The sequence below is a fragment of the Carlito syrichta genome, unplaced genomic scaffold (genome assembly GCF_000164805.1).
Source record: "Carlito syrichta isolate Samal-C Ts95f unplaced genomic scaffold, Tarsius_syrichta-2.0.1 Scaffold309624, whole genome shotgun sequence".
Taxonomy (NCBI): Eukaryota; Metazoa; Chordata; class Mammalia; order Primates; family Tarsiidae; genus Carlito; species Carlito syrichta.
The window spans coordinates 615,817-641,656 of NW_007253720.1; the positions used below are offsets into that span (position 1 = coordinate 615,817).

Consider the following 25,840-nt stretch of genomic DNA (forward strand, 5'->3'; position numbering starts at 1 on the left):
AAAAAAAAAAAAAAAAAAAAAAGACTATGAATAGTAGGATACCTTCCACCTAAATTAACAATTGGTAATCCTTTGCAATATATATTTCATTGTTTTTTTTTTGAATTGGAGTCTGTCACCCAGGCTGGAGTGCAGTGGCACGCTCATGGCCAATGCAGCCTCGACCTACTGGGCTCAGGCGATCCTTCCGCCTCAGTCTTCCAAGTAACTGGAATTACAGGCACGTGCCACCATGCCCAGCTAATTTTTTTATTTATTGTAGAGATGAGGTCTCGCCAAGTTGCCCAGACTGGTTTCAAACCCGTGGGCTGAGGTTATTCTTTGCCTCCACCTCCCAAAGTGCTGGGATTACAGGCATGAGCCACCGCTCCCTCCCATATATTTCTTTTATTTAACTTTTTTGCTGAACTACATGAAGTTAAGTTGGAGTTGTAATAATGCTTCAACTCTTAATATTTCCATGTTTATCCTAAGATAGGAAAATGCTTCTATATAACTGCAGTACTTAAAAAAAATTAGTGATAATGGCATACTATCATTTAGTAAACACAACTTCTTTCTTTCTTTCTTTATTTAATTAATTAATTTTTTTTTGAGTTGGAGTCTCACTCTGTCGCCCAGACTGGAGTGCAGTGGCCGCTCCCGGCCACCGCAGCCTCAACCTGCTGGGCTCTGGCGATCCTTCCTCCTCAGCCTTCCGAGTAGCCAGAATTACAGGCATGCGCTACCACGCCCGGATGATTTTTTGATTTATTGTAGAGATGAGGTCTCACTGCCGAGGTGGGTCTCGAGCCCGTGGGCTCAGGCAATCCGCTCATCTCAGCCTCCCAAAGGCGTGGGATTACAGGCTGAGCCACCGAGCCCGGCTAAACACAACTTCTTTAAAACTTACCCATTATCCCTAAAAATATCTTTTAAAGCTATTTTATTGCACCAGGATTTAAGCAAGTTCTGTCTCTCTAGTCTCAATACAGAAAGTGTAGCTTACTTTGTGTGTGTGTGTGTTGAGGGGAACATTTACTGTCTGAAGAGTCCAACCCAGTTGTTCTATGTAGTGTCTTACCTTATAGAGTTTTGTTTGTGGTGTCCTTTAGCTTGTTTCTCTATCCTCTCTGCTGTAAACTGGAAGTTAGGTCTAGACTGAAGTTTGATTTGCGTTAGAGTCACACTTTGACAAGAATGCTTCTTGAGGTGTGATGTGCACTTCATATTGTGCACATCAGGAGGTCCCTCATGTCAGGCTGTTCCTCTGTTTGTGTGATGCTCAGTTCTGGTATGTCCTTGATTGTAAAGGTAAGTTTTCCTTTTTGGTATCTGAGTAATCTGTTTTGTGATTCCTTGGCATAGTGTGAATATCTTATTCCCAGCAGCTCTTCACTTTAAGCATCAGATAATGATCTTTGTTAATAGGCAGGTGACTGTAGAGTTGCCTATATTGGTGTTATGAGAATTTTTTATAAGATAAATTAAAGAAAGAAGCCTTGCCCATTGAAAACTCTGATTCTACTATTGGAAATCTGGTGTTGGAAATTGCATACATTTTAGGTAACATAAGGGAAGGAAGACAAATTGGCAACTACAAAATGGTCTACGAATGAAGGGTTCAGGGATGGAAGATAGAGAGAATGGAGGTGTGAGCATGTAATAGAGTTACAGGTATTGAAGGAGTTCAGCTTCTTCTAGGTTGCCTAACCTCCCTAGTCTTGGCCTACTCTTTATATTGTATACACTATCGGTGGTTTATCCTTGTATATTGTATACCCCCACTGTTGTTTATCCTTGGCCCTGGAGAGTTTGTCTGGATCCTAAGGGTTGTTCTTATAAACTTTAAGGCAGCTTTTTCAGAGGGACCCAGATTTCAGCCTTCCTCAGTGGAGCCATTAAAGGAGAAGAAAAGATACACAAAGATATTATCAGAAGAGTACAAAAAATGTTTTTGAGAGAAGAAAAAGTAAATTGTATTCTGTCTCATCCAAGTGCATAAAAATGTACCTTATTTTATGCTTCCAGGTTGTTTCATGCTGTGGATGTTAATGGAGATATTTGGGAAGATGAGATTGAAGACTAGTTAACTCCTGCTCAAGATATGGAAGTGAGATGGTTTGCCCTAATCTTTTGTTGAGTACACAAAACAATCTTGCAGGATATTTAGGGTACCATTCGTTCACTCTTCATGTGTTGAAGATAAGGAAGAACAAGGTTTATAGTTTCATGTGGTACTACTGATTAAGGCACATTCACATATTTTTTAATGTAACATAAATTGAGAAAAAGTATAAGCCAAAGGTTCAGAAAATGAAACTACAGAATATTAAATATTATTATGTGCTCAAAGTTCTGAATAGTTAAAAATTAAGTATTTCTTTTCTTCCCCAAGCTTTAGGTAAGGAGAAGAGAGGTCGAGAGTTAAATTGACAGGCCCTTTTGTCTCTGAGGTGCATCCCTCTGAGACATTCTGCTGGAGCGCCCTCGGTGCGACTCCTCACAGCTGGGGTGGGCAAAAGCCTTATGAAAATTGTACTGAGGGTCTCCTCTCGTTTAGTCCATGTTACATTCCTTCCAACCTAAATTTCTGCCAAGTTCTCTTTGGAGGGAGTCCTTGACTTTATAACTGACTGGATGGTCCAGTGTCATTTTGATCTACTGCTTTTCAGAATAGAAATTTATAATTATTTAAAAAATATTTTTAATACCCTCAAAACTGTGGGTCACTTGATATTTATTTAGTGTATATAGTCCACTGGTTTTAGGCCAGGTCTAGACTTTAGTGATTCTGACTCAGAAGAATTTCCGTTCTATTCCACTTTCTGTAGAGCCTTTGGTCCCACACGCTCTCCTTTTAAACCTTGTCCTATCTTCTGTTGGTGAGGACAGTTTTTATATTCCAGTAGCATGTTTTTATTTCCTCTGCTGGAATAGGAGAAAGCCTAATATATTCCCAAGCTGAAGGTCCTTGAATTATCTGCATTTTGAACCTGCCCACACCACTGTAGTTCCATTCCCAACTTTCTGAATTTTTTTTAAAGGTCTTTTCTAACAAGCTCTGGGAATTTGACTTCCTACCTTTTTGTTGCAGCAGCAGTGTTTTGGATGATAATTTTGGACTGATACCTAGATCCCTGTTTCTGGGTTTTGTTGATTTTTTGAAAAATTGTCTTTCCTTATGGTTTGGTGAGTGGCTTGGTAGCAAAATAAGATTTTTTGGAAAAGAGGACAGAAGAATTGAACTGCAGCTTGTGAACATGTTCTTTTTTCCTACTTTGTCACTGAAATTGAGGAACCACTTTTACTGTTTTAGGTGTGTATGTCCAAAGAGTCAGTAAGGACTCTGTTTCTGGATTGTCAATGAGGATGCTTAATCTTAAAAATAAAAATGATTTAAAAATTCATCTTATAATTAGAACAGAATTGCTGCTATTTGTTCTGTTGCCAAGGCAACTGATCGTGTTTTAAAACTGTTTGGCATATAACATTCTTAAAGTAAGAAGAAAAAAGGCACGGAACGCCTCTTCTTTTGCCTGGGCTATGACCAAGCATAGGGCTTAGGGCCCATATTTTGTTTAAGCTAGATAGTTTTCATGGACTTCCACTCAGGACATTTTGTATAAAAACTGATGTTAATTTAAACAATAAGTTGTAGGTAAGAGATGGAAATTAAAACAATTAGTTATATAGTGTATACCTCAGAAGGGTGACTTCTGGGATTGAATTAGGAGTTCAATTCATATATTTTTTTCCCGGTATTAAGCCAGGCTTGGTAGATCAGCCTGTAATCTCAGTGCTTTGGGAGGCCGAGGTGAGTGAATTGCCTGAGCCCGCAGGTTCGAGACCCGCCCGGGCAACTTGGTGAGACCTCATCTCTACAATAAATCAAAAATTAGCCGGGTGTGGTAGCGCGCACCTGTAATTCCAGCTACTTGGAAGGCTGAGGCAGAAGGATCGATCGCCGGAGCCCAGCAGGTCGAGGCTGCGGTGGCCAGGAGTGTGCCACTGCCCTCCAGTCTGGGTGACAGAGTGAGACTCCAACTCAAAAAAAAAAGAAATAGAAGGATTTTTTTTCCACTTATGAGTTTGAAACACAACACAGGTATTTGGTGTTTAGTCTCAAAGACTTATTTGTTCATCTGAGTATGTGTTTCTTCCTTAGGTACAAATTCTTAATTTTAACAAAGACAATATAGCTTGTAAAGTCTTATTTGAGGCTTGAGTTATGAGCTAATTTTAAGATGGCATAGTTTTGCTAGAGTACTTTTGTCTCTGAGTAAAAGGAAAGATTTGGGTAACTCCCCAAATGCCCTGTGAAACACACGGGTTTGTGGAAGGTTGCAGGGTCAAGAAAGTATGTCATAGAATGAAGAGCTTTGTACCTAGCTTAATTTCATGAAAGCCTTTTTCACAAGTGAGCTGAGATTTGCCATAAAATGACATGAGCCTCCTGGGCCTTTTTGGTGGAAGTTTGAAGAGGCTGTGTTTCTTGATTTTTATATATAAAATGTTTGAGTCTAGATCTGATAAATGAAAAAAAGCTACCAAATAACTTTTTTTTAAAGTCAAAATAGAGACTCTGTGACATTTCAGACTTGTCATTGAACTAACTTCAGGGCCTGCCTTTGTGAATTGAGATGTATCTTGTTTCATTTTTTTTTTTTGAGTTAGAGACTCCCACTGTCACCCAGGCTGGAGTGCAGTGGCATACTCACAGCCACCCCAGTGTTGACCTGCTGGGCTCCAGCGATCCTTCCACTTCAGCCTTCCAAGTAGCCCTAACTACAGGCACATGCTACCATGCCCGGCTAATTTTTTTTGATTTATTGTAGAGACAAGGTCTCACCAAGTTGCACAGGCTGGTCTCAAACCCGCAGGCTCAGGCAATCCACTCACCTTGGCCTCCCAAAGTGCTGGGATTACAGGTTGAGCCACCAGCCTCATTCATTTTTTAAAAGAAACTTTAAATTTTAGATTTACAGAAGAATTGCAAAGGTAGTACAGTTTCCACATACCTCACACTCAGTTTCCTCTATTATTAACATCTTTACATTAGTATGGCACATTTGTCATATTAATGAACCAATCAATATTGTACATTATTATTCACTGGCATCCATACTTTATTTCAGTTTCCTTAGTTTTTTCCTAATGTCCTTTCTCTGTTCCAGGATCCCATTCAGGCTACCACATTATCACATTTAATCATTGTGTCTCCTCAGGCTCCTCTTGGCTGTCACAGTTGTCTCATCTGTTCTCTTTGTTAGTGTTATATAAACATTCATATCTTGAGTTGCCTAAATTGATTAGGAACTGAAAAATCTTTCTTGAAACAGATTATTTAACCCTAGCAGGCTCAGCAAATTAATGAAATTATTTTTGATTGAGGTATCTTTGTAGCTTTAATCATTTGTTTCTCAGCATGCTTCTCTGGCTGTGTGTGCAATTTTAGGCTGTTTACCTGTTCTGGTAATTTTCCTGCTCAGCTTCATGAAAAAATCAGGTCAGACGTGGTGGCTCATGCCTGTAATCCCAGGTGGGAGGATCACTTGAGGCCAGCAGTTCCAGATCAGCCTGGGCAACATAATGAGATCCTGTCTCTATCATAACAAAAATAAAATAAGAAAAAAAATAAACACTGTACAAGTTGATCAGACAGACTATTCTGAGTCAGCTGGACCCACAAGGCTTTGCACTGGTGTGAGAGGATTAGCCTGAGATCTATACTGAATTTTTTTTTTTCTTTTTTTTTTAGTTTGAGTCTCACTCTGTCACCCAGGCTGGAGGGCAGTGGCACGCTCCCGGCCATTGCAGCCTCGACCTGCTGGGCTCTTGCAGTCCTTCTGCCTCAGCCTTCCAGGCAGCCGGAACTACAGGTGTGTGCTACCACACCCCACTAATTTTTGATTTATTGCAGCGATGAGGTCTCATCAAGTTCCCCGGGTAGGTTTCTAACCTGTGGGCTCAGGCAATCCTCTCGCCTCGGCCTCCCAAAGTGCTGGGATTACAGACTGAGCCACCTAGCCTGGCCTCTACTAAATATTAAGTGTGTTGCATGGACGCATCCCTTCTGGTTGAGCTGGCAAACATAGGACAGGCTCAGAAGCCATGTTCCCAAACCTGTGGCATTGTCAACAAGGTCACTTTTTTTTTGGTAGTAGAGTGTTCTAGTTTACATTAGAAGTTCCTCAGTATTTAGTTTTTTGTCAAGAGTAGCGAGAGTTAGTCAAACTAGTTCATCATAAAGCTATTCATATGACTACTTGCTGTGAAAGGGAACTTCAAAATTTTGACTGGAATTTGGGTCTCCCAAGTATTAACTTTGTCATAAGCATTACCAGCAGGTGGCAGCAGTTCCCATGTTATAAAAATACATGGTTAAGATGGGAATAATAGGTTGTTTTGTTACAGAAGCAGATTTAATTTCTTCCTTATTGTATTTCATTGGAGTCAGTTTTATACCTTGGTAGGCAGAGTGGTATCTAACGGTACCAGCAAGGCAGGAACAGCAGTATCACCAGAAGCTTTAAGCTACTTGCAACTGTACTTGAACCATAGGTGACATCTTAGGCAAATGTCACGTAGCAAAGTGTCACTCCTGATGGTAGCACTTACCTTCAACCACTGAAGTAAGGAAATGAAGTGACTGTCCTTGGAATTCATTAAGTGAATGAAGCTCCAAAGTAGGACCCAGGGCTTGTAATACCAGGGTGTCCTCTGGTGCTGGTTAGGGTAGCCAGGCTGCTCCCTAGACTTTAGCTTAATGAGAACTATCAGACCAGACTGAGTGTCTGTGGCCACAAAGCTGGCTACAGGACTTTAGGGCTGTTCTTAACAAAATTTGAGCAAGTGTTATGGTCACTACCAGCGTTCAACACCTGTATCTAGAGTTCATTCAGTTCCTCAGGCTGTCTGAAGAGTTACCCACCCCGAGGATTCCCATGTTTCTTTAAGCCAGAGGATGCTTTGGAGAAGAGCGTATACTGAAATCTTAATGAGATTCGATGCTGAAGGTGCCAAGTCCAAAGTCAGCACAGTTTCTTTTCCTTGCTTGAATTCCTTTTCCCCCTTCATTATAAAACCAAAAAAATTAAAAAACAACTAAGCTTACACTAATACAACATAAGTACATATACATTTTAGAAGTGATTATGTCTTCTTTCCCATTCTACTTTTTGCAACCTCTTGTGTTTTCTAGAATAATTCATGTGCACACCCTGCAATGATCCTTACTCTTTTTCTAAGTGCTAAGAATGTGGCTGGAGGCCAGGTGCGGTGGCTCAAGCCTATAATCCCAGCACTTTGGGAGGCCGAGGTGAGGGGATTGCCTGAGCCACGGGTTTGAGAACAGCCTGGGCAACTTGGAAAGACCTCATCTCCACAATAAATTAAAAAATTAGCCGGGCACGGTAGCACGCACCTATAGTTCTGGCTACTTGGAAGGTTGAGACAGAAGAATCACCTGAGCCCAGCAGGTCGATGCTGGGATGGCCATGAGCGTGCCACTGCACTCCAACCTGGGCAACGGAGTGAGACTCCAACTCAAAAAAAAAAAAAAAAAAGAATGTAAGTAAAACAGACATAATCTCCCTGCCCTGTGGAACTTAAATTCTGGTGGAAGGAGAGAGACACTTAGTAAACTATCTGGTTGGTCAGAAGCTAGATTCCATGGAGAGAATGGGAGCTGGGGGAGGGGGCAGTGTTGGCATTTTGAAGTGTGGAGAGGATTTCATCAAGACAACACCTAAGCAAAGGCTCAGCGGTGTGGGAGCGAGCCTGGTGAACACCTGGGAGGCAGAGTCAGTCAGGGCTCCAGGACAGCATGACAGCACAGTGCTGCTGAGGAAGAGAAAGGGGATGTGAGTGATGGTGCTGCCAATTGGGACTGTGGCCTCTAGTCAGATGGGGAGCTTTGAGCAGAGAAGTGGTGGGATCTGACTTGTGTGTAGGGGAGAGAGCACGGGTGGAAACAGATCAGTGAGGAGGCCTTTTGCAGAAGCTCAGGTGAGAAGTGCAAGTGGCTTGTAACCGTGTGCCAGTAGTTGGAATAGTGAGAACTGGGTAGAATCTGTACTTACCTTGGAGGGAAAACTAACAAGATTTGCTGATGGATTGGATACAGCATATGAGAGAGTGAGGCATCAGGATTGACTTCTAGACATTTTTATCTGTGCAGTTGAGATGGAGAAACCTGCAGGTAGCACAGATGTGTGGGTGAAGAGCAGGAATGTATTTGTGGACAGATGAGTTTGAGACACCTGGGAGTTATCCCAGTGGAGATGACAGGTAGGCAGTTGAGTATTCTTATCTGGAGTCCAAAGGATTGATTCAGGCTAGAGATAAGAACATGGGAGTCAGTGTGTAGAGGGCATTTAAAGCATCTCCAAATACTTACATGAGATTACCAAGAGAGTGAGTTGTATGTAGAGAAAGGTCCGAGGACTGGGCCTTGGGTCACTCCAGATGCTAAGAGGTCAAGGAGATGAGGATGAACCAGCAAAGGAGACAGGCCAGTAAGGTAAGGAAACCAGCGTGTGATCTCTTAGATACCAAGCTGAGTTTGCAGGAAGGAGTCAAGTGTGTTAGATGCTGCAAACAGGCCATGTAACATGAGCTCTATTAATTGACTTGAACCATCAGTGTTGAGGTCTCAGGACTTTGATAAGTGCTGCTGCACTGGAGGGCAGTTGGAAATCTGGCATGCATCTGAGACAGAATAGGGTGTCCTCATAACAAAAAAAAACTGAACAAAGTGAAAACCAACAACCTTGCTGACATAATATCCATCAGAGAATTGAGGTCACGGGGTAAACCTTTACCACAAAAACAGAGACAAGAAAATACAGACCAGCTCATTTAAAGCAGAAGCTGCTGGAACCAGGAACTGAGATCTAGGTGAATTTCTTCTGGGGGCTAAGGATGGACTAGCTTGAAAGTTAAAAACTGGGAGCTAGTCTAAGGGGCCCCACACTTTGGTAGGTTTTGCCTCAAGGAGACCCACTAGGTTCTCACTGTGAACATGACAGGAAAACTTCCCTTGTGCTTTGGACAGGGGTAGGGGAAAGCAACGACTGTGAAATATATCCAAGAAGAATGTAGCCCCACACTTTCTGTTCTCCATGGCATCCTCAGGGAAGACTACTTGCTGGAGCCTTCTCTGACCTGGGGGAAGGCAATTAGATGGCTGAAGCTGCCTCTAGCCTACCTGACTCACATAGGAGGTAAAAAAAAGGATTAAGAAACACTTCTGAAGGTCACAGTGCAGGGACTCTAAACCACGAAAGAAAAATAAAGACAAGCCTTAACCATAGGATTATAGAATGCTTCTACAGCCCATCAGTAGGGTTCAGGGTCATGGCTGTGGCTCACAACCAAGAGAGATGCAAGTCACATTCTATTTTAAGAAAGAATTTCTAGGGAAACGCACAGACTACAGCAGAGACAAAAACAAGGGCACTGAGGAAAACTGAAGCTCACACACCTACAGCTGCAGCCAATGTTGAACACAGCCTGTTTGTCAGATAAACATCCAGCCTCACACTAACGGCCTGCTCACCTTGGGTCCTATTACCTAATGTGTCACATCTGGCTTTCAGTGCAGAAGCACAAGGCATGCTAGAAGGGAGGAAAGGGAAGAGAGAAAGTGGGCCTCAGCACCAGACTCAGGAGTGGAGAGGCTTTGGAGTTAGCAGACTGGAATTTTAAATACCTGTGACGGATGTGCTGAGGTCTCAGAGGTGAACAATACAACATGCAAGAACAGTGGGTAATATAACTGAGAGACGAAAACACTTAGAATAAAAAAGAAATGCCAGAAATAAACACTAACAGAGATGGTTGCCTTGGATGCGTACATCAGTAGACTGAACACAGCCAGGCAGGACTCAGTGAGCTTGAAGATACGTCAGTGGAAACTTCCAAACTTAAATGTAAAGATATGAAAACGAAAACAACAGAATATCCGAGAACTGTGGGACAATGACATAAGGTATAACCATACATAATGGGAACACAGTAGTCCCCTTATCTACAGTCCGCTTTCCAGTTACCTGTAGTCCCAAGGTAGGTGAGTATGGTATAGTAAGATGTTTTGAGAAAGAGGCCACATTCACATATAACTTTTTTTTTTGGATTTAGGTTCTCTGTCACCCAGGCTGGAGTGCAGTGGTACAATCATGGCTCACTGCAACCTCAGCCTGCTGGGCTTAGGTGACACCTTGTGCTGGCCTCCTGAGTAGCTGGTACTACAGGAACATTCCACCACACCTGGCTAATTCAAAAAAAATTTTTTGTGTGGAGATAGCTCGCTATGTTGCCTAGGCTGTTCTCTTAACTCCTGGGTTCAGACCGTCCTCCCACCTTGGCCACCCAAAGTGCTGGGTTACAGGTGTGAGCCACTGCGCTCGGCCATATACTTTAACAAAAAGTATATTGTTGTTATTCTATTGTGTTGTTGGTGATTGCTATTAATCTCTTCCTGTGTGTCTAAGGCATAAATTACATAAATGTATCATAGGTATGTATATACAGAAATAAACAGTGTCTAAGGGATCAGTACTATAGTGGTTTTAGGCATCCACTGGGGGTCTTGGAACATACCTGCAGCAGATACTACTGTACCAGGAGAGAAAGAGTGGGCGAGATTAGAGTCAGAGCATAGGTAACTCCAGAAATGTTGCAATAAAGGAGATCAGAGAAGTGAGGCTGTAGGAGGCGGCAAATGGGTTTTGTTTTTATATCTTACATTTTTTTGTAATTTTTTTTTTTTTTAGAGACTTACTCCCACCCAGCCTGTGGTGTAGTGGTGTGATCATAGTTCATTGTAACCTTCAATTCCTGGGCTCAAGTGATCCTCATGCCTCGGTCTCCCAAGTAGCTATAACTAACACGTGCCCCACCACGTCAAGCTAATTTTTTATGTTTCTGTAAAGACAGGGGTCTTACTATATTGCCCAGGCTGGGGTGCAGTGGCACAATCATAGCTCACTGTAACCTCCAATTCCTGGGCTCAAGCAGTCCTACTGCCTTAGCCTCCCAAGTAGCTGGATCAACAGATGTGCACCACTACACCCAGCCAACTTTTAAATTTTTTTTGTAGGTACAGGGTCTCGCTGTGTTGCCTAAGTTGGTCTCAAATGCCTGACCTCAAGCTATCCTCTGATCTTAGCCTCCAAAAGCACTGGGATTACAGGTGTGAGGCACATGCCCAGCTATCTCTTGCTTTGCATGTTGGTAGAAATGGTTCAGGTGAGGAGAATTTGATGCTGCAGGTGAGGGGAATTTTGCAAGAGAGGATGGGATCTAACAGCAAGGGTGGGTGGCTCAGCCCAGGAACAGGTAACAGGAGATGGCAATGTGAGCAGGGCTGGCCCACGGGTGTGTGATGGCGGGACCTGATGGACATCTGACTGCTTCTGTTGTCAAGGTCATCAGCTGAGAGAATAGCTGGGGCAGAGGGGACCTACGAATGTCTTCGAGGAGACCAAATGGACTGGGTGTGACGATGAATATAGCAGTTGCCAGTGTTAAGGGCTTCCTTGAGGTCCGTTACTGTGTTTTACTTGCCCTCCATGATGACAACACTCAGAGTCCTACCATGATGTGTTCTTACTGGAAACTTACCCCTGCTTCACAAGTCTCATCGCAGGGAGGATTTTGGTTCGCAGGAAAGAAGTATCTCATTTGCAAAGTCCGATCTCAGTAGGCCAGTTGGCTGATCCATGATCATGTAACACGCAGCTGTGTCCCTGGTTAGCAAGGATGGTCACTGCTCTTGGGGGAACGATCAGGCTGACAGTTACAGAGCCTTCTGGATAGCAAGGACCTGCTAGAGGGTGGGACATAGCAGTGTTTGAAAGGGCCAGCCTTCACAGAGCTCACCTGTAGAGGCAAACGACACATGCGTCTGGTGGGCAGTGGCCCTGAGAACAGCACGGGGCAAGACAGGGGCATGTGCTTTGCGTTGGAGGGTCAGGGACACCCTCTGATAATGACATCTGATAAGCTGAAGGAAGGGAGACAGTAGGCCACAGGAGAAGGGTGGGTCAGGCTCTCCACCCACTCCTACTCTATAGACAGATGTGCTTATAGAAGGCAGACAGGTTGGGCATGGTGCCTCACGCCTATAATTCCAGCACTCTGGGAGACTGAGGTGAGAGGACTGCCTGAGCCCATGGGTTCAAGACCAGCCTGGGCAACTTGGCAAGACCTCATTGCTACAATAAATCAAAAATTAGCCAGGCATGGTGGTATGTGCCTGTAGTTCCAGTTACTTGGAGGGCTGAGGTGAAAGGATCCCCTGAGCCCAGCTGGTCAAGGTTGCAGTGGCCATGAGTGTGCCATTGCACTCCGGCCTGGAGAATGTGAGACTCCAACTCGACTCAAAAAAAAAAAAAAAAAAAAAAAGGCAGACAGGTGACGCCCATGGGTGTCAGCACTCTGCCACTTATACTAAATGTAATAAAATGGTAAACATGTTCTCTCTGCTCTTCCTGAAATGCAACTCTGCGTACACTTCATCCTACCTTTTCCCTTTCTGAGTATCCAACTTGCTGTTTTACAAATTCAACTTGTTCCAGTCAACTGTATTTTTTTTTCCTAATGTTACAAGCTAGGACCAATCAGCTAGCTGTATTTAATATTTCTTTTTTGATCAAACCGTCACAACCTGGCCAATGTGAATCCCATGTAATTGGCCATTTTGTCCTCTCAGCAATGCCTCAGACATTTTTTAAAAACAACCTTGGCCAGGCACAGTGGCTCACATCTGTAATCCCAGCACTTTGGGAGGTGGAGGTGAGAGGATTGCCTGAGTCCAGGGGTTTAAGACCAGCTTGGGCAACTTGGCAAGACCTCGTCTCTACAATAAATCAAAAAACTAGCTGGGCATAGTAGCGCGCACCTGTGGTTCCAGCTACTTGGAAGGCTGAGGTGGAAGGATCTACAGAGCCCAGCAGGTCGAGGCTGCGGTGGCTGGGAGCATGCCACTGCACTCCAGCCTGGGCAACAGAGTGAGACTTCCACTCAAAACAAAACAAAAACCCTTCTTCCAACTTCTACTTGTACTTCCTTAATTGGTAATATTGACCTAAGATATTCCATTAATTCAAAACAAAACAAAGCAAAACCCCTGAATTGTCTTTCCCTATCCCCTGCAGTTTTCAAATCCCTCATCAGAAACCTTCTCTTCTAGGCCAGGCTTGGTGGCTCAGCCTGTAATCCCAGCACTTTGGGAGGCTGAGGCAAGTGGATTGCCTGAACCCACAGGTTCAAGACTCACCTGGGCAACTGGCGAGACCTTGTCTCTACAATAAATCAAAAATTAGCTGGGCGTGGTAGCGCATGCCTGTAGTTCTGGCTACTTGGAAGGCTGAAGCAGAAGGATCGCCGGAGCCTGGCAGGTCGAGGATGCAGTGGCTGGAAGCATGCCACCACACTCCAGTCTGGGCAACAGAGTGAGACTCCAACTCAAAACAAAAACAAAAACAAAAAAAAAAAACCTCTTCCTAAGAACTGTATCCTTGTCTGGCTCCCAGTGCAGCCAGAATGTGACAGTCTTTTGCTCATCTGTTATTGCTGCCCTTTTTCACATATGGGCTTCATTTCCCCAAAATCTTTGTATTATTTCCACCCTGATGACTGGAGAAGAGACCAGAAGCCAGCTGCTGTGCCCGCGGGCTTCCTGCTAGCTTAGGACTGTGAGGCTTTGTTCATCAGCCGTTCCTAGAATACACAAGATACCAGACCAGACAACCTTCTGAAACGCGGGGGTCGAATTCTACAAATGACTCATGTTATGGAAAATATTGAATTTAATAGAAAATATCACATTGTAAACAAGTCCCTTGATCCATTAGCTTAAAACAGGATGACAGCAAAATCATGTATAAAAGCTAGAAACAAAACACTGGTACCAAACGCAGCCCTCACAGAGAGGCCTGAGCCAGACTCTGGAAGATAATTCCCAGAAACAGTCGCTTCAAACAGGCACAACGAGGGAGGTGGCGGCATGGGCTCCACCAGACTTCAGAGTAAAGGAAGGCAGAGCGACACAGCTTGGGAGCAAGGGGGGAGGACAAAGGGGCAGAGGTGGTCTCTCCTGATGTTCTGAGTACGCCTGAGGACCCGCAGAGCAGGATGTTGTAAGTGGGGCATCCAACGTGTCATCTTGGCACTTAACTCCCAGGAAGCAGGGGGACACAATACTCGTGTGCTGCGACTAAAGCCACGCCTGAACTGCATGCCCAGCCCATTGCCTAGGCTGAGCACTGCGACCGAGCCAGCACCTGTTGCCCCAGGGGCCTCCTGCTCACTGGGGAGTAGTAAAAGAGGGGCCACACAAGTCCTCAGTGGAGAAAGAGCTTCCACTTCCTCCTCCTGGTGGTGAAGGGCACTGGGGGACAGAAGCTGGAGTGGCTGGGCCCCTGGGGGCTCTGGATTTATCAGTAAATGCCACCTCTTTGGCCCCACCCCCACAAGTCCTCCCCCAAGGACTCCTCCCAGTTCACAGAAAGGCTGGCTGGCTGTGAGAGAGAAAGAAGGGTGGGCCGTTGTCTCTCCAGGGCACCTGCTATGACCAGAGGGTCGGCTACTTTGCACTCACTTTAGACACTGAGAGTCTGGGCCTTAGCCTGGAATGGTGACTCCTAAGGAAGCAGCAGGCCTATGTGAGAGGCCTCAAGACTCCCAGAGAAGTGGAGTGAAGCGGACATGAGCCCCTGACACCCTCCCCTGAGAATCAGTGTACGCAGAACAGAAACCCCCGGTGAAGTGTGTCATACCTGTGAACAGGAGCCGTGGCAGAACAGTGAAACAGCCCTAGCCTGGGCTTGGCAGAGTCAAAATGACGGAGGACATTTTTCAGATACTTTTTCTGATTAAATTACAGCAAATCATTCTCTCTGTAGCTAAAGTCCATGACTCAGCGCCTAGCCTCATAGCTAAGAACAGTAAGTTCACCCACTTATCTGGAGTAACCACACTGAGTTAAAGAAATACAGTTCTGCTATAAAGACAATTTCCAGAAAGACCCGCCTGCCTCTATGAGGTATTTGATGCCAGGGCCCCGCACAGGCTAATCGCTGTATGGTTTCTTAGAAGACTGGCTTTTTTCAGTTTCTTTCTCTTTGATACTGTACAAGGGGTCCACCAGCTTGTTGTGAACAAGCATTAAACCTACAAAAAATTAAAAACAAAAAGTAGTTGATACAGGTAGTAGCAAGTGTTCCACAGTTACCAACAGTAACATCTACGAGCTCTCAAACTATGTCCAGAGACTTGACTCTTTGTTTGCTCTGTGACCCCCAAATTATAGACACCCTAGGAGCAGGAAAAGAGTCTTATTCCCAGTGAGTGGAAGGTTCATGGAGATTTTCTAAATTCAGTCACTATGGGAGCTGGCTACTTACAGGTTAACCTTTGTAGCAAAGAACAAGTTCCTATTTCCCTACTTAGTAAAGGAGGATGTTCACCCACGTTTACTTCAAGCAGCATGTAATCCCTTCAAGGTTAAAGCAGTAAGGAGTTCAGAGGGGAACATCCGTGTGAGATCTGGGGGACACCCAAAGAAAAAAAAAGAAAGAAAAGAAAAAAAATGCTGGGTGTGGTGGCTCACACCTGTAATCTCAGCACTTTGGGAGGCTGAGATGAGAGGACTACTTGAGCCCAGAAGTTGGGGACCAGCCTGGGTGACATAGCAAGACCTTGTCTCTAACGAAAAGGAAGAAAAAGAAAGGAGATCTGGAGATATGCCGAGGCTCCATGTCACTGCGAGCAGGTCACTACAGCCCCTGGACTCAGCCCTGTGCTTCCCTTCCTCCTCCTCAGAGCAAACACATCTCCAGTATTGGCCCCTTGCAGTCACGGTGGGAGAGAGGTGACTGTGCAGCGTGGGGCAGCCAGGTGTGATTCTCCCTGAGCCCGCAGCTGTGGATGCCTCACTCCCAGCACATCCTGGGCCTGACACCTGGCCGGGGCCGCCCCTCACCTTTGAAGTACTTGACAGTCTTCACTTTCAGCTCCAAGGTGGCATCTTCGTCACACACAAACACAGTGCGCGGATGCTGCTGGAAGGCAGACACGGTCCACATGTGGTTCACGCCCTCCTCGATGGCCTTGTACAGAGCAAAGGCCTTGTGGGCCCCTGTGATGAGGATCATCACCTGGGGATCAGAAGACACACCGTGGCAGAGGGAGAAGCCCAGACCCCCAGGTTCTAGCCCGCCCAGGCGGCTGTGAGGGTCGCTGTCTCCGCATCACATGCAAGGGCCGCAGGCCCCACACACTCTTCATCACACAGGCACCCTGAGGCGGGCAGCAGCCCTGTCCCCACACCCAGGGACGAGGAGATGGGCTCAGGGGCTCAGTGACTGGCTCGAGATCATCTGTCACCTCAGAGCCTGTGATTGAGCCACCCTGTGACAGTGCCTTCAGGCTTCTTTGACGATGACAGTGAACAGTGCCGTGCAAAAGCACCCCTCGGCTCCCAACCATGGGGTGACTTTTCACGATCCCCCTTTGTGAAAGAAGAGTTCCAATCTGTACCTCCCAAAAGAAGGCTTTGGAAGCGATGGCAGGAGTTTCTGTGGGGCCTCTAATGTCACACCCCTTAATCTGGTCATTTTCGGTTCACAGCGTTAAACCTACTAGCTAGTGTGACTTGGGGTCATGCTTTTTGTTTACATGAAACAAAGGCAAAGACTCCACCTAACAGTTGAAATAGCAAGAACATAAGTGGCCCTTAGAACTCAGCTCTATGCAAGGGCAGGAAGAGAGAGGGGAGAAGAACTCAGCTTTATAGATTTCATTTCAATCCACTTGTACCATGGGGTAGTGTACAAGTGGATACAGTGGTCGTGTACATCCTTTCTTAACGATGAGGACGCACAGGCATAGAACGTGACTGTCTGTTCAGGACACCTCAGCGACCCAGAGGCATTTAGAAAACAAGATTTTCCTGCTTTCTAGCCCACCTCCTTTCCCAGATCCCCTCACATAGTAAGGACAGCCCTCATGCCCTAGTGTTGACAAGCTGCATGACCACAAAGAGCAGGGTAACCCCCTAAGCACGGACTCACAGTCACCCAACAGAAATCTGGGTGACTTTTCCCATCTCACAAAAGATCACTCCCAACAGGGAACTATCCTTGGTCAGATGCTTGTTCACAGACAAGCAAACATGAAGCAAAACTGTTAGCAGCTGTGATGAGGAGCCTCACCTGGGACAGAAAACACACTTGTGAGAGAGGGAAGCCCGATGCCTGGGTTCCCATGGATACAGTTGGAAAGGAAGGGAAAAAGCTGCAAAACTCTCATGAAGATATAGAAGGGAAATTGGAAGCACAAAAAAGTAATGCCCAACTTTTAGGGGAAAAACTCACTAAACTTAGTCTGAGACACTTATCTTCTAATCACATTTCACCACATGTATTAACCCTGAGAACATTAACCAGCAGCATCCTTGGTGTCCTTTTAAACAGTGACCTCTGCCAGCTCCCTCTCAGTGTCAGCGCATGTACAAATTCAGATCTAACATGGGTGGGGCTGGGCTCCCTTTGCCCATGGGAAGCAGGAAAGGGGCATGTCAGCAGAGGCCGGGGAGCCTGCTGCTGGAGACAGTTGCTCAAAGGCATTGATAGAGTGCTCAGCTGGGCACGGTGGCTCATGCCTGTCATCCCAGCACTTTGGGAGGTGGAGACAAGAGGATTGCCTGAGCTCAGGAGTTCGAGACCAGCCTGAGCAACACGGCAAGACCTTGTCTCTGCAATACGTGAACAAGTCAGCCAGGCATGGCGGCACGTGCCTGTGGTTCCAGCTACTTGGAAGGCTGAGGCAGAAGGATGGCCTGAGCCCAGCAGGCTGAGGCTGTGGTGGCCATGAGCATGCCACTGCACTCCAGCCTGGGTGACAGAGCAAGTCCCTGGCTCAAAAAAAAAAAGAAAGAAAGTGCTCACAGGACTCCCCTCATGCTGAGATCAATGGTTACCTCCAAAGAGAAGAATGAACCATGGCAGGGCCAGCTGGGATTTTAGCCTTATTTATGACATCTTCATTACTAAGAATGTATTTAGGTGGTGCTGCTATGATTAAAATTAATAACAAAAAGCTTGCCCTTGCCAAGGCTAGAGGACCTTTGTGCCCTTACCTCTCTAGCGTCCATGACAGTGCCCACGCCCACCGTCAGGGCCATGATGGGCACCTTGGCCAGCTCTCCATCGAAGAACCTCGCATTGGCCAGGATGGTGTCCATGGCCAGCGTCTTGACACGGGTCCTGGACACCAGACTGGAGCCCGGCTCATTGAAGGCAATGTGTCCATCGGGGCCGATGCCTGCAGGGAGACAGCCAGGGCAGCCTGTGCATCAGGAATGGACGCTCTCTCCTTCCCTAACTAGGGTCTGTAAAAGGTCCTTGAAACTGTGTCCCTTTTCCCTCTGCAACCCTGGGGAGGTGTGACTTAAGCATGTGACCAGCCCCCTCCCTGCCATTTCTATCTGAGGCACACACAATGTAACTTGATACCATCCTCCAAAAGCCAAGTGATGAGCATTCCAAATAGCTTCTGCACACTCCCCCCGACAGATCGTCGGAAGTGTCACTTCTCTGTCTCTTCTGCTTGTATTTAAGGGGTCCTGCTGCTGGGATAGAGTTCAGCATAAAACACATGCAGGACATGGGCCGGGGCTGCCAAGTCTATAAAGTCTCAGAACAGGAGCACTCCTGCCTCCTCCTCCCCACCTTGAAGCAAAGAAGCGTTCACTCTGGAGAAGAAAAGGCAGTCCAACTTTATGCCCCAGTGGGTGGTGACAGATGGACGCATGAAGGAGCAGCCCAGAGGACGCATGAAGGAGCAGCCCAGTCTGAGAGGCAGGTGCCAAGGCTCCCCCCTTCACTCCCAGCTCCTGGCTGGCTCACCCTGAGTGAGTCACGCAATGCCTCTGGGTCCAACTGGTCGTCAGCAGCAGGCAGGCACTGTGTGGAACCTTTCAGAACAACATGAGTCCATGATTTTAGGTGTTTATGTAAGTTCCAGGACTGACCCATGAACCCTTAAGAGAATCTGAGTTAAAATCCAAGCCTTTCAACTGACAGAGATGGCCTCACACTGCAGACAGAGACAGATCTCCATGATAACGCCGTTCCCGAGCGGCAGAGCCAGGCAGGGCCCTTGGATCCCAACTTCTCCATGCGGTGATAAACACCTCCCTGGTAACCAGCACAGACAGAGGAGGCTGTGTGGAGACAGGCGTGGCGTCCTGTCCTCCACCCCACACATTCTAAGCCCCCAGGCCTGGCCCTGGATGCACGCTGCAGCGTCAAGCTCACCTCCAACAAAGAGCTCGATCCCGCCTGCAGCCCTGATCTTCTCCTCGAAGGCGTCACACTCAGCCTGGAGGTCGGCTACGTTCCCATCCAGAATGTGGGTGTGTTCCGGGTGGATGTCAGTGTGCTTGAAGAAGTTGTTCCACATGAAGGAGTGGTAACTCTCTGGGTGGTCTCGAGGAAGGCCTGTGGGGCCATGGGAGACTCAGTCACGCCCCAGTTGAGCCAGAGCTCCCCACCAGAAAGGATGTCAGGACACCACCCTGACCTACAGAGGCACTCTCAGGGGCCTGCCCATCAGGGAGTCTCAGGCACCAGTCTTCTAACCCCCTGCCACCAGGGACAGGCTGGGTTGGTCTGTAAGTGTCCACACGCCCACTGTCACCACCTGTGACCTCCAGACGACACACCAGGGGCCTGGGAAGTCCCCTCATTCTGCTCTCCTTTTCTCAAGGGAATGACCCTCAATTAGAGGCTGGGGACACTCTGGGTTTCTGGAAGTTACCTGGCCACCTGGTGGGGGACTGGGCCCACCTGAGAAAGAAAGCAGGCACACCCCTCCCCCTGGGCCTCCCACCCCACCACTCACCCAAGTTCTACCCCGCTTAGCCTGAACCCCAACTTCAACACCATGTGGTGGAGAGAGTTATCTTAGGGTTTCCCAAATCATAATTTGAGGAACAAATTCCAAGAAGAAAAAGAATATTTATAGTGAATTTTTGGGGGGTCGGAGTCTCACTCTGTTGCCCAGGTTGGAGTGCAATGCACGCTCAGGGCCACCGCAGCCTCAACCTGCTGAGCTCAGGCAATCCTTCCGCCTCAGCCTTCCAAGTAGCTGGAACTACAGGCTTGCACCACCACACCCAGCTAATTTTTCTTGATTTATTGTAGAGATGAGATCTCACCAAGCTGCCCAGGCTGGTCTTGAACCCCTGGGCTCAGGCAATCCTTTCACCCTGGCTTCCCAAAGTGCTGGGATTATAGGCGTGAGCCACCATGCCTGCCCTAAAGTGAATGTTCAATGTTAAGCATTAAAAACCTGCAAAGTCATTCTTGGTGGTCTATCAAAGAAAAAAAAGAGGACATGTGAAGCCAGTCTTAACAGGAAGGAAATTCTGACACATGCTCCAACAATGGGTGAACTTTATGGACATTATGCTACGTGAAAGAAGCCAGTCACAAAAGCACAAATAGTATGTGGTTCCAATTACATGAGGTGGCCAGAGTAGTTATTTCAGAGAAACAGAAAGTAAAACTGAGGCGGAAGGATCGCCGGAACCCAGCAGGTCGAGGCTGCGGTGGCAGGGAGCAGCCACTGCACTCCAGTCTGGGTGACAGAGTGAGACTCTAACTCAAAAAAAAAAGAAAGTAAAACGATGGTTACCAGGGCTGGGGGAAGGGATCCTAAGGAGTTGTTAAATGGGGAAATCTCAGTTTTGCAAGATGAAGAGTTCTGGAAACTGGTTGCACAATAATGTGACTGTGCTTACACTACTGAACTGGCCACACGACGTGGTTAAGATGGTACGTTTCATGCTATATGTAATCTACCATAGTTTTTTAAAAAAGGATGTTTAATGTGAAGCCATTACCAAGGGACTGGGAGGAGGGCAGGCGACTGAAGACCAAAGTACAGCTTCTCAGCAGCGGAAAGGACAGCAGTCTCGGCTCCCAACCCCATCCCCCCCAGGCGTGCCGGGCAGAGAGGGGAGTCAGGGAAGCACACCAGCGAGAAAGTCCAGACACTGACCCTGGGACACACCCCAGCCAGAGCCCACATGCAATCCTTTGTTCCAGAAAGAAATGGCATGGAGCTGGGGAACTGACAGAAGCAGAGTCTAATACGTATTAAGTATTTGCTATGTACAAGGGACTTCCACATCTATTATGGCAGCACTTACACTCACAACCTGTGAGGTCAGCTTATTAGCCCCATTTTCTTTTTTTTTTTTTTTTTGAGTTGGAGTCTCACTCTGTTGCCCAGACTGGAGTGCAGTGGCCGCTCCCGGCCGGGCTCCAGCGATCCTTCCGCCTCAGTCTTCCAAGTAGCCGGAACTACAGGCGCGCGCTACCACGCCCGGCTGATTTTTTGATTTATTGTAGAGATGAGGTCTCGCTGCCCAGGCGGGTCTCGAACCCGCGAGCTCAGGTAATTCACTCACCTCAACCTCCCAAAGGCGCGGGATTACAGGCTGAGCCACCGAGCCCGGCTTAGCCCCATTTTCTAGCTGAGCAAACCAAGGTCTGGAAGAGATAAGACTGCTAACTGAGCCTAAGATTTGCTAACTGGCTCCCTGGGATGTGCCCATTCTACTCCAGGGCTGGGCAGTGGCAAGAGAAACACACCCTCCTAGAATCAGGTAAGATCCTTAGAGAGAAAGACTCACCCACATACTCATCCATGTTGAAGGTCTTCACATATTTAAAGGACAGGTCCCCATTCTTATAGTACTCAATCAGCTTCTTGTAGCAGCCAAGTGGGGTGCTCCCTGCAAGAGAGGCCACAGCCATAAACACCCTTTTGGCCCTCAGCTCCTGGAAGCCCACAGGGTGCACAGGAACGAGTCAGGGCTGCCCCACAAGGAGAACCTGCCCAATCTGAGGAAAACAAGTCAGGTCTGAAGTCCCACCCAATGCTCTAAATCCTCACTGCCTCTGTCCATTAATTGCCTGCTCGATGGCTGCTTCCCTACTGGACTGTGAGCTCGGCAAGGGCAGGGATGTATCTGCATCTCACTAGTAACTGGAGTCACTCTGAAGAGTGCCTGAGTGAACATCAACTTCATGACTAACATGGCACTTCCTGAGCAACCACGGCATGCCAGGCCCACGGCCATGTGATAAGGATGCAGGCAACAAGAGATGCTGGCCATCCTAGAAGAGCTCGCTGTCTAGGAGTGGGACCCGAAGCAGGAGTGTCAGCTGTGATGGGTTAAGCACAGGCTCACCTTGTGCTTCAGGGAAGACGTCAATGTGATAAAACACACACACAACAAAAGACAGGAGGACACTGTATATTAAAAAGACTAAAGATGCATGAACCCTGATTGGACACTGGATCCATTAAAAAAAACAACTGGCCAGACACAGCGGCTCATGACTAATCCCAGCAGTTTCGGAGGCTACGGTGGAAGGATCGCTTGAGGTCAGGAATTCAAGACCAGCCTGCATAACATAGTGGGGCCCGTCTCTACAAAAGTTAGCCAGGCATTTTGAGGGCCTGTAGTCCCAGCTACTCAGAGGCTAAGGTGGAAGGATCACTTAAACCCAGGAGTTCAAGGCTGCAGTGAGCTCTGATTGAGTTACTGTACTCCAGCCAGGGTGACGGAGTTAAGACTTTGTCTAAAAAAAAAAAAAAAAAACTATACAAGATAAACATGAACAATTAAGAAAAACTTTTGAACACAGTGTGTATATTAGATGGTATTATAGCAAGATTTTCCATTTTCTTAGGTATGATAATCATACCCTAGTTGAGTAAGACAATGTCCTTAACTCTCAGGAGATCCATGCTGAAGGGTTGAGAGATAAGTGTTGGGCTGTCTGGAGCTTCCTTTCAAGTGATTCAGAAAACAACGTGTGTGGGGGGGTGCAGAGTAGGGAGTGGTGTGTAGACAGAGATCATGGGCCAGAGAAAGAGAGAAGCCAATACAGCAAAATGTTAACAACTGGTGACTAGATGAATGGTACTATAGTGTTTTTTCAACTTTTCTGAATCTTTGAAATTTTTCAAAATGAAAAAAGGAAGGGAAGACTCCATCCTATCAGATTACTCACTCCTCTTTACAAAACCCTCCAATGGCATCTCATTTCACTCTTGGCAATGGCCAGTCCTTACCAGGGCCCCAGGAAACCCGGCCTCTGCTACTCCGCTCCACCCCACCCCTCCCGCCCCGCCCCAGGGCTACTGCACACGCTGCTCCCTCCACCAGCAGTGCTCTTCCTTCAACTATCTGCAAGGATAACTCTCTGCTCTGCAGGCCTCAAATGCCACTTTCTTAGACCTTCCTGCAACCACTGCCAACACTGTGAAGCCCTGTCTCGACGCCCCCTATCCTTTCCTGCTTCCTCTCCTCCTCTCTTATCACAGCTAACATACTCCAGATTTTGCTAATTAATTTATTATCTGTCTCTCCCTCTAAAATTTAAGCTCCAGGAAGGTAGGAATTCATATCTTTTTTACTCACTGCTGTATCCCCAGAGTTTAGACCTGCTTTGCATACAGAGGACACTCAGTAAATACCACTGAGTCATAGTGGCAGCTCCTCCCAACCCCACACAAAATAACCGACTGGTCCCTGTGCCAAGGCCACAGTCATGCCTGAGCCACCTGGCTTGCCCTCCTGCCATTTTTCCAGCCTTTGGCCTTCCCACCAATCCTGTGAGCTCCCAATATCTAGCCAATCAACTCATTTTCTGCTCAATTTAGCCAGAGTGGATTTCTGTGATTCCACCCACAACCCTGACTGGTGTTACATCTAACAGAAGGAATGTTTCAAGGAACCCATATGGAAACACTGTGCTGGTGCCAGGTAGAGAGAGGCCAGGTCTTGGAGAGCCTTGAATGTCACTCTGAAGAACCTGGGTCTGATTCTGCAATGGTGGGAACTAGGAAGGGATTTCAGTAGAACAGACTCTGACCCATGCAGAAGTTGGGTCGCTGCACAGTCAGGAGACAGGATGTCGGCACAGCCGCCCCAGGTCCCCAGACATTCTCGTTTCACAGACACAGGCAGACACCACTCCCATAATCCCAGACACCACTCCCATAATCCTCCGGAGCAGAGCTCAGCAAACCAGTCACAGGCCAGATCCAGCCTGCTGCCTGTTTTTGTACAGTTCACGAGTTAAGAATGGCTTTCACATTTTAAAATAGTTTTTAAAATTCAAATAATATTTTGTGATATGTGAAACTTATATGAATTCAATTGTCTGTTAAATAAAGTTGTATTAGTACACTCGTTCATTTGTATATGGTCTACAGCTGCTTTTACAGGATAGCATAGTCAAGAGTCAAGTCATTGCAACAGAGACCATATGGCCCAGGAACCAGGAGGTCGGAAATATTTACTATGTGGTCATTTAAAAAAAAAGTGTGGCCGCGCTCAGTGTCTCAGCCTGTAATCCTGCATCTTTGGGAGGCTGAGGTGAGTGGATTGCCTGAGCCCGCGGGTTCGAGACCCGCCTGGGTAGTGAGACCTCATCTCTACAACAAATAAAAAAAATCAGCCGGGCGTGGTAGCCATGCCTGTAATTCCGGCTACTTGGAAGGCTGAGATGGAAGGATCGCCGGAGCCCAGCAGGCGAGGCTGCGGTGGCCGGGAGCGGCCACTGCACTCCAGTCTGGGCGACAGAGTGAGACTCCAACTCAAAAAAAAAAAAAAAAAAGTGTGAAGATTCCCCACTCTAGTGGATCAGGTAGGGCCACTGGGCAAATCCACCCATCTCTGAAAGAAATAATCAGGACACTTGCCCTCGAGGAGCAGGGGTCAGCTCCTGAAAAAGAAACATTCTGATTTGTTTCCAAAAGAAACTGGGACTGTTTTTGACCCAAGACCTGTATCTAATGAAGCCTCAAAAAAAATCATTTGAGTGACTGTCTTCTCAATCCTCCCAAGGATGAGCACTTAGTAAGTGCCCTTCCAGAGGCACAGAAGAGAGATGAATCCATTACTTAAGGATCCCTGGCTCCCAGGGCTGACCAGGATGCAGCCTAAAAGTCAAGTTCTTCCTGCCTAGCCAGGATCCCGCCTGCTCCAGGACTCTGCAGGGCGAGACAGCAACACGGCCCCCCCAGGAGGGAAGGCAGGCCCTTCGCCTGTGGAAGGGCAGAGGAGGTGTCCTCTCACAGCATCAGCCACTGAGCCCTCTGGGAGGTCCCTCAGCCGAGGGAGCCCCGGCCCCTCAGGAGCCCCTGACGCCCACTCTCTCCACCCCATCCACGGCACCCTCTCCGTCCTGCAACTCACCGGTGGGGAGCCCCAGCGTGAAGTACTTGTCAGGCCCCGGGTTAAACTGGATGATGCGGTTCCTGATGTATTTGGCCGCCCACTCACTGGCCTGGGAATAGTTGTCCAGGATGATGAGCTTCATCTTGTCCTGCAGGGGCAGAAGGGATGACAGCAGGAGTCGGTGGTGAGGGGCCCAGGAAGGGACAGGGGTGGTTGTGCGGGGCAGAAGCCCCCTCACCCAGCAATAACCCCCTTCCCGGAAAAGGCCCTGTCTGCTCCAGGCAAAGGCCCTGACTTTCTATTCACAAAGGAACTAAGAGGCCCCGCTAGTCACCTCCACTACCCCCCAGGCCCCACCCACCAGGAGGTGCTCCTGTGGGACAGACCCGGGTTCTGATCTCAGCTCCTCGACGGCGTACCAACCGCAGGACCTAAGTTCTCGAAACCTGTTTCCTGCTGGGAAAAAGGGGGGACGATGGTACCTACCTCATATATTTCACGACGGGGAGTATTAAATGAGGGAACGCGTGCAGACCACTCAGTGGCCGATATCCCGCAGCTGGGCTGGGCCCCGCGTCCCCACCC

The 25,840-nt window shown here is 47.3% G+C and overlaps 2 protein-coding genes across 7 annotated transcripts in view; one reads left to right on the forward strand and one right to left on the reverse strand.

Annotated features, from left to right (window-relative positions):
- The window catches only part of RNF14 (ring finger protein 14), a 24,648-nt gene extending 21,248 nt beyond the window's left edge, over positions 1 to 3,400 (forward strand). For all 5 annotated transcript variants that reach the window (XM_021717280.1, XM_008067439.2, XM_021717279.1 and 2 more), the window contains one exon: positions 2,011 to 3,400. In XM_021717280.1, the coding sequence (XP_021572955.1) occupies positions 2,011 to 2,068 (58 nt within the window). In that variant the 3' untranslated portion in view covers positions 2,069 to 3,400. The remainder of the gene's footprint in view (positions 1 to 2,010) is intronic.
- Positions 3,401 to 13,778: 10,378 nt separating this feature from the next.
- On the reverse strand, positions 13,779 to 25,816 carry GNPDA1 (glucosamine-6-phosphate deaminase 1). 2 transcript variants are annotated; one of them, XM_008067443.1, is made up of 7 exons: positions 25,742 to 25,816; positions 25,274 to 25,403; positions 21,692 to 21,793; positions 19,308 to 19,490; positions 18,128 to 18,312; positions 15,971 to 16,145; positions 13,779 to 15,159 (listed from the first exon to the last, which is right to left on the reverse strand). In XM_008067443.1, the coding sequence occupies exons 2-7, from the start codon at positions 25,395 to 25,397 to the stop codon at positions 15,059 to 15,061; spliced, it is 870 nt and encodes a 289-aa protein (XP_008065634.1). In that variant the 5' UTR covers positions 25,398 to 25,403; positions 25,742 to 25,816; the 3' UTR covers positions 13,779 to 15,058. The 2 variants fall into 2 exon arrangements, with proteins under 2 accessions (XP_008065634.1, XP_021572956.1); XM_021717281.1 differs by lacking the exon at positions 25,742 to 25,816 and having other exon boundaries at positions 15,971 to 16,097; positions 18,182 to 18,312; positions 25,274 to 25,404.
- Between the last annotated feature and the right edge of the window lie 24 nt (positions 25,817 to 25,840).

Excerpts from the sequence above, each read along its gene's own strand:
- GNPDA1 (XM_008067443.1), bottom strand. The coding sequence starts at position 25,397 with ATGAAGCTCATCATCCTGGACAACTATTCCCAGGCCAGTGAGTGGGCG. Across the intron at positions 18,313-19,307 it reads GATCGAGCTCTTTGTTGGAG|GCATCGGCCCCGATGGACAC; the intron begins GTGAGCTTGACG and ends GTCTCCCTGCAG. Across the intron at positions 15,160-15,970 it reads GACTGTCAAGTACTTCAAAG|GTTTAATGCTTGTTCACAAC; the intron begins GTGAGGGGCGGC and ends AATTTTTTGTAG.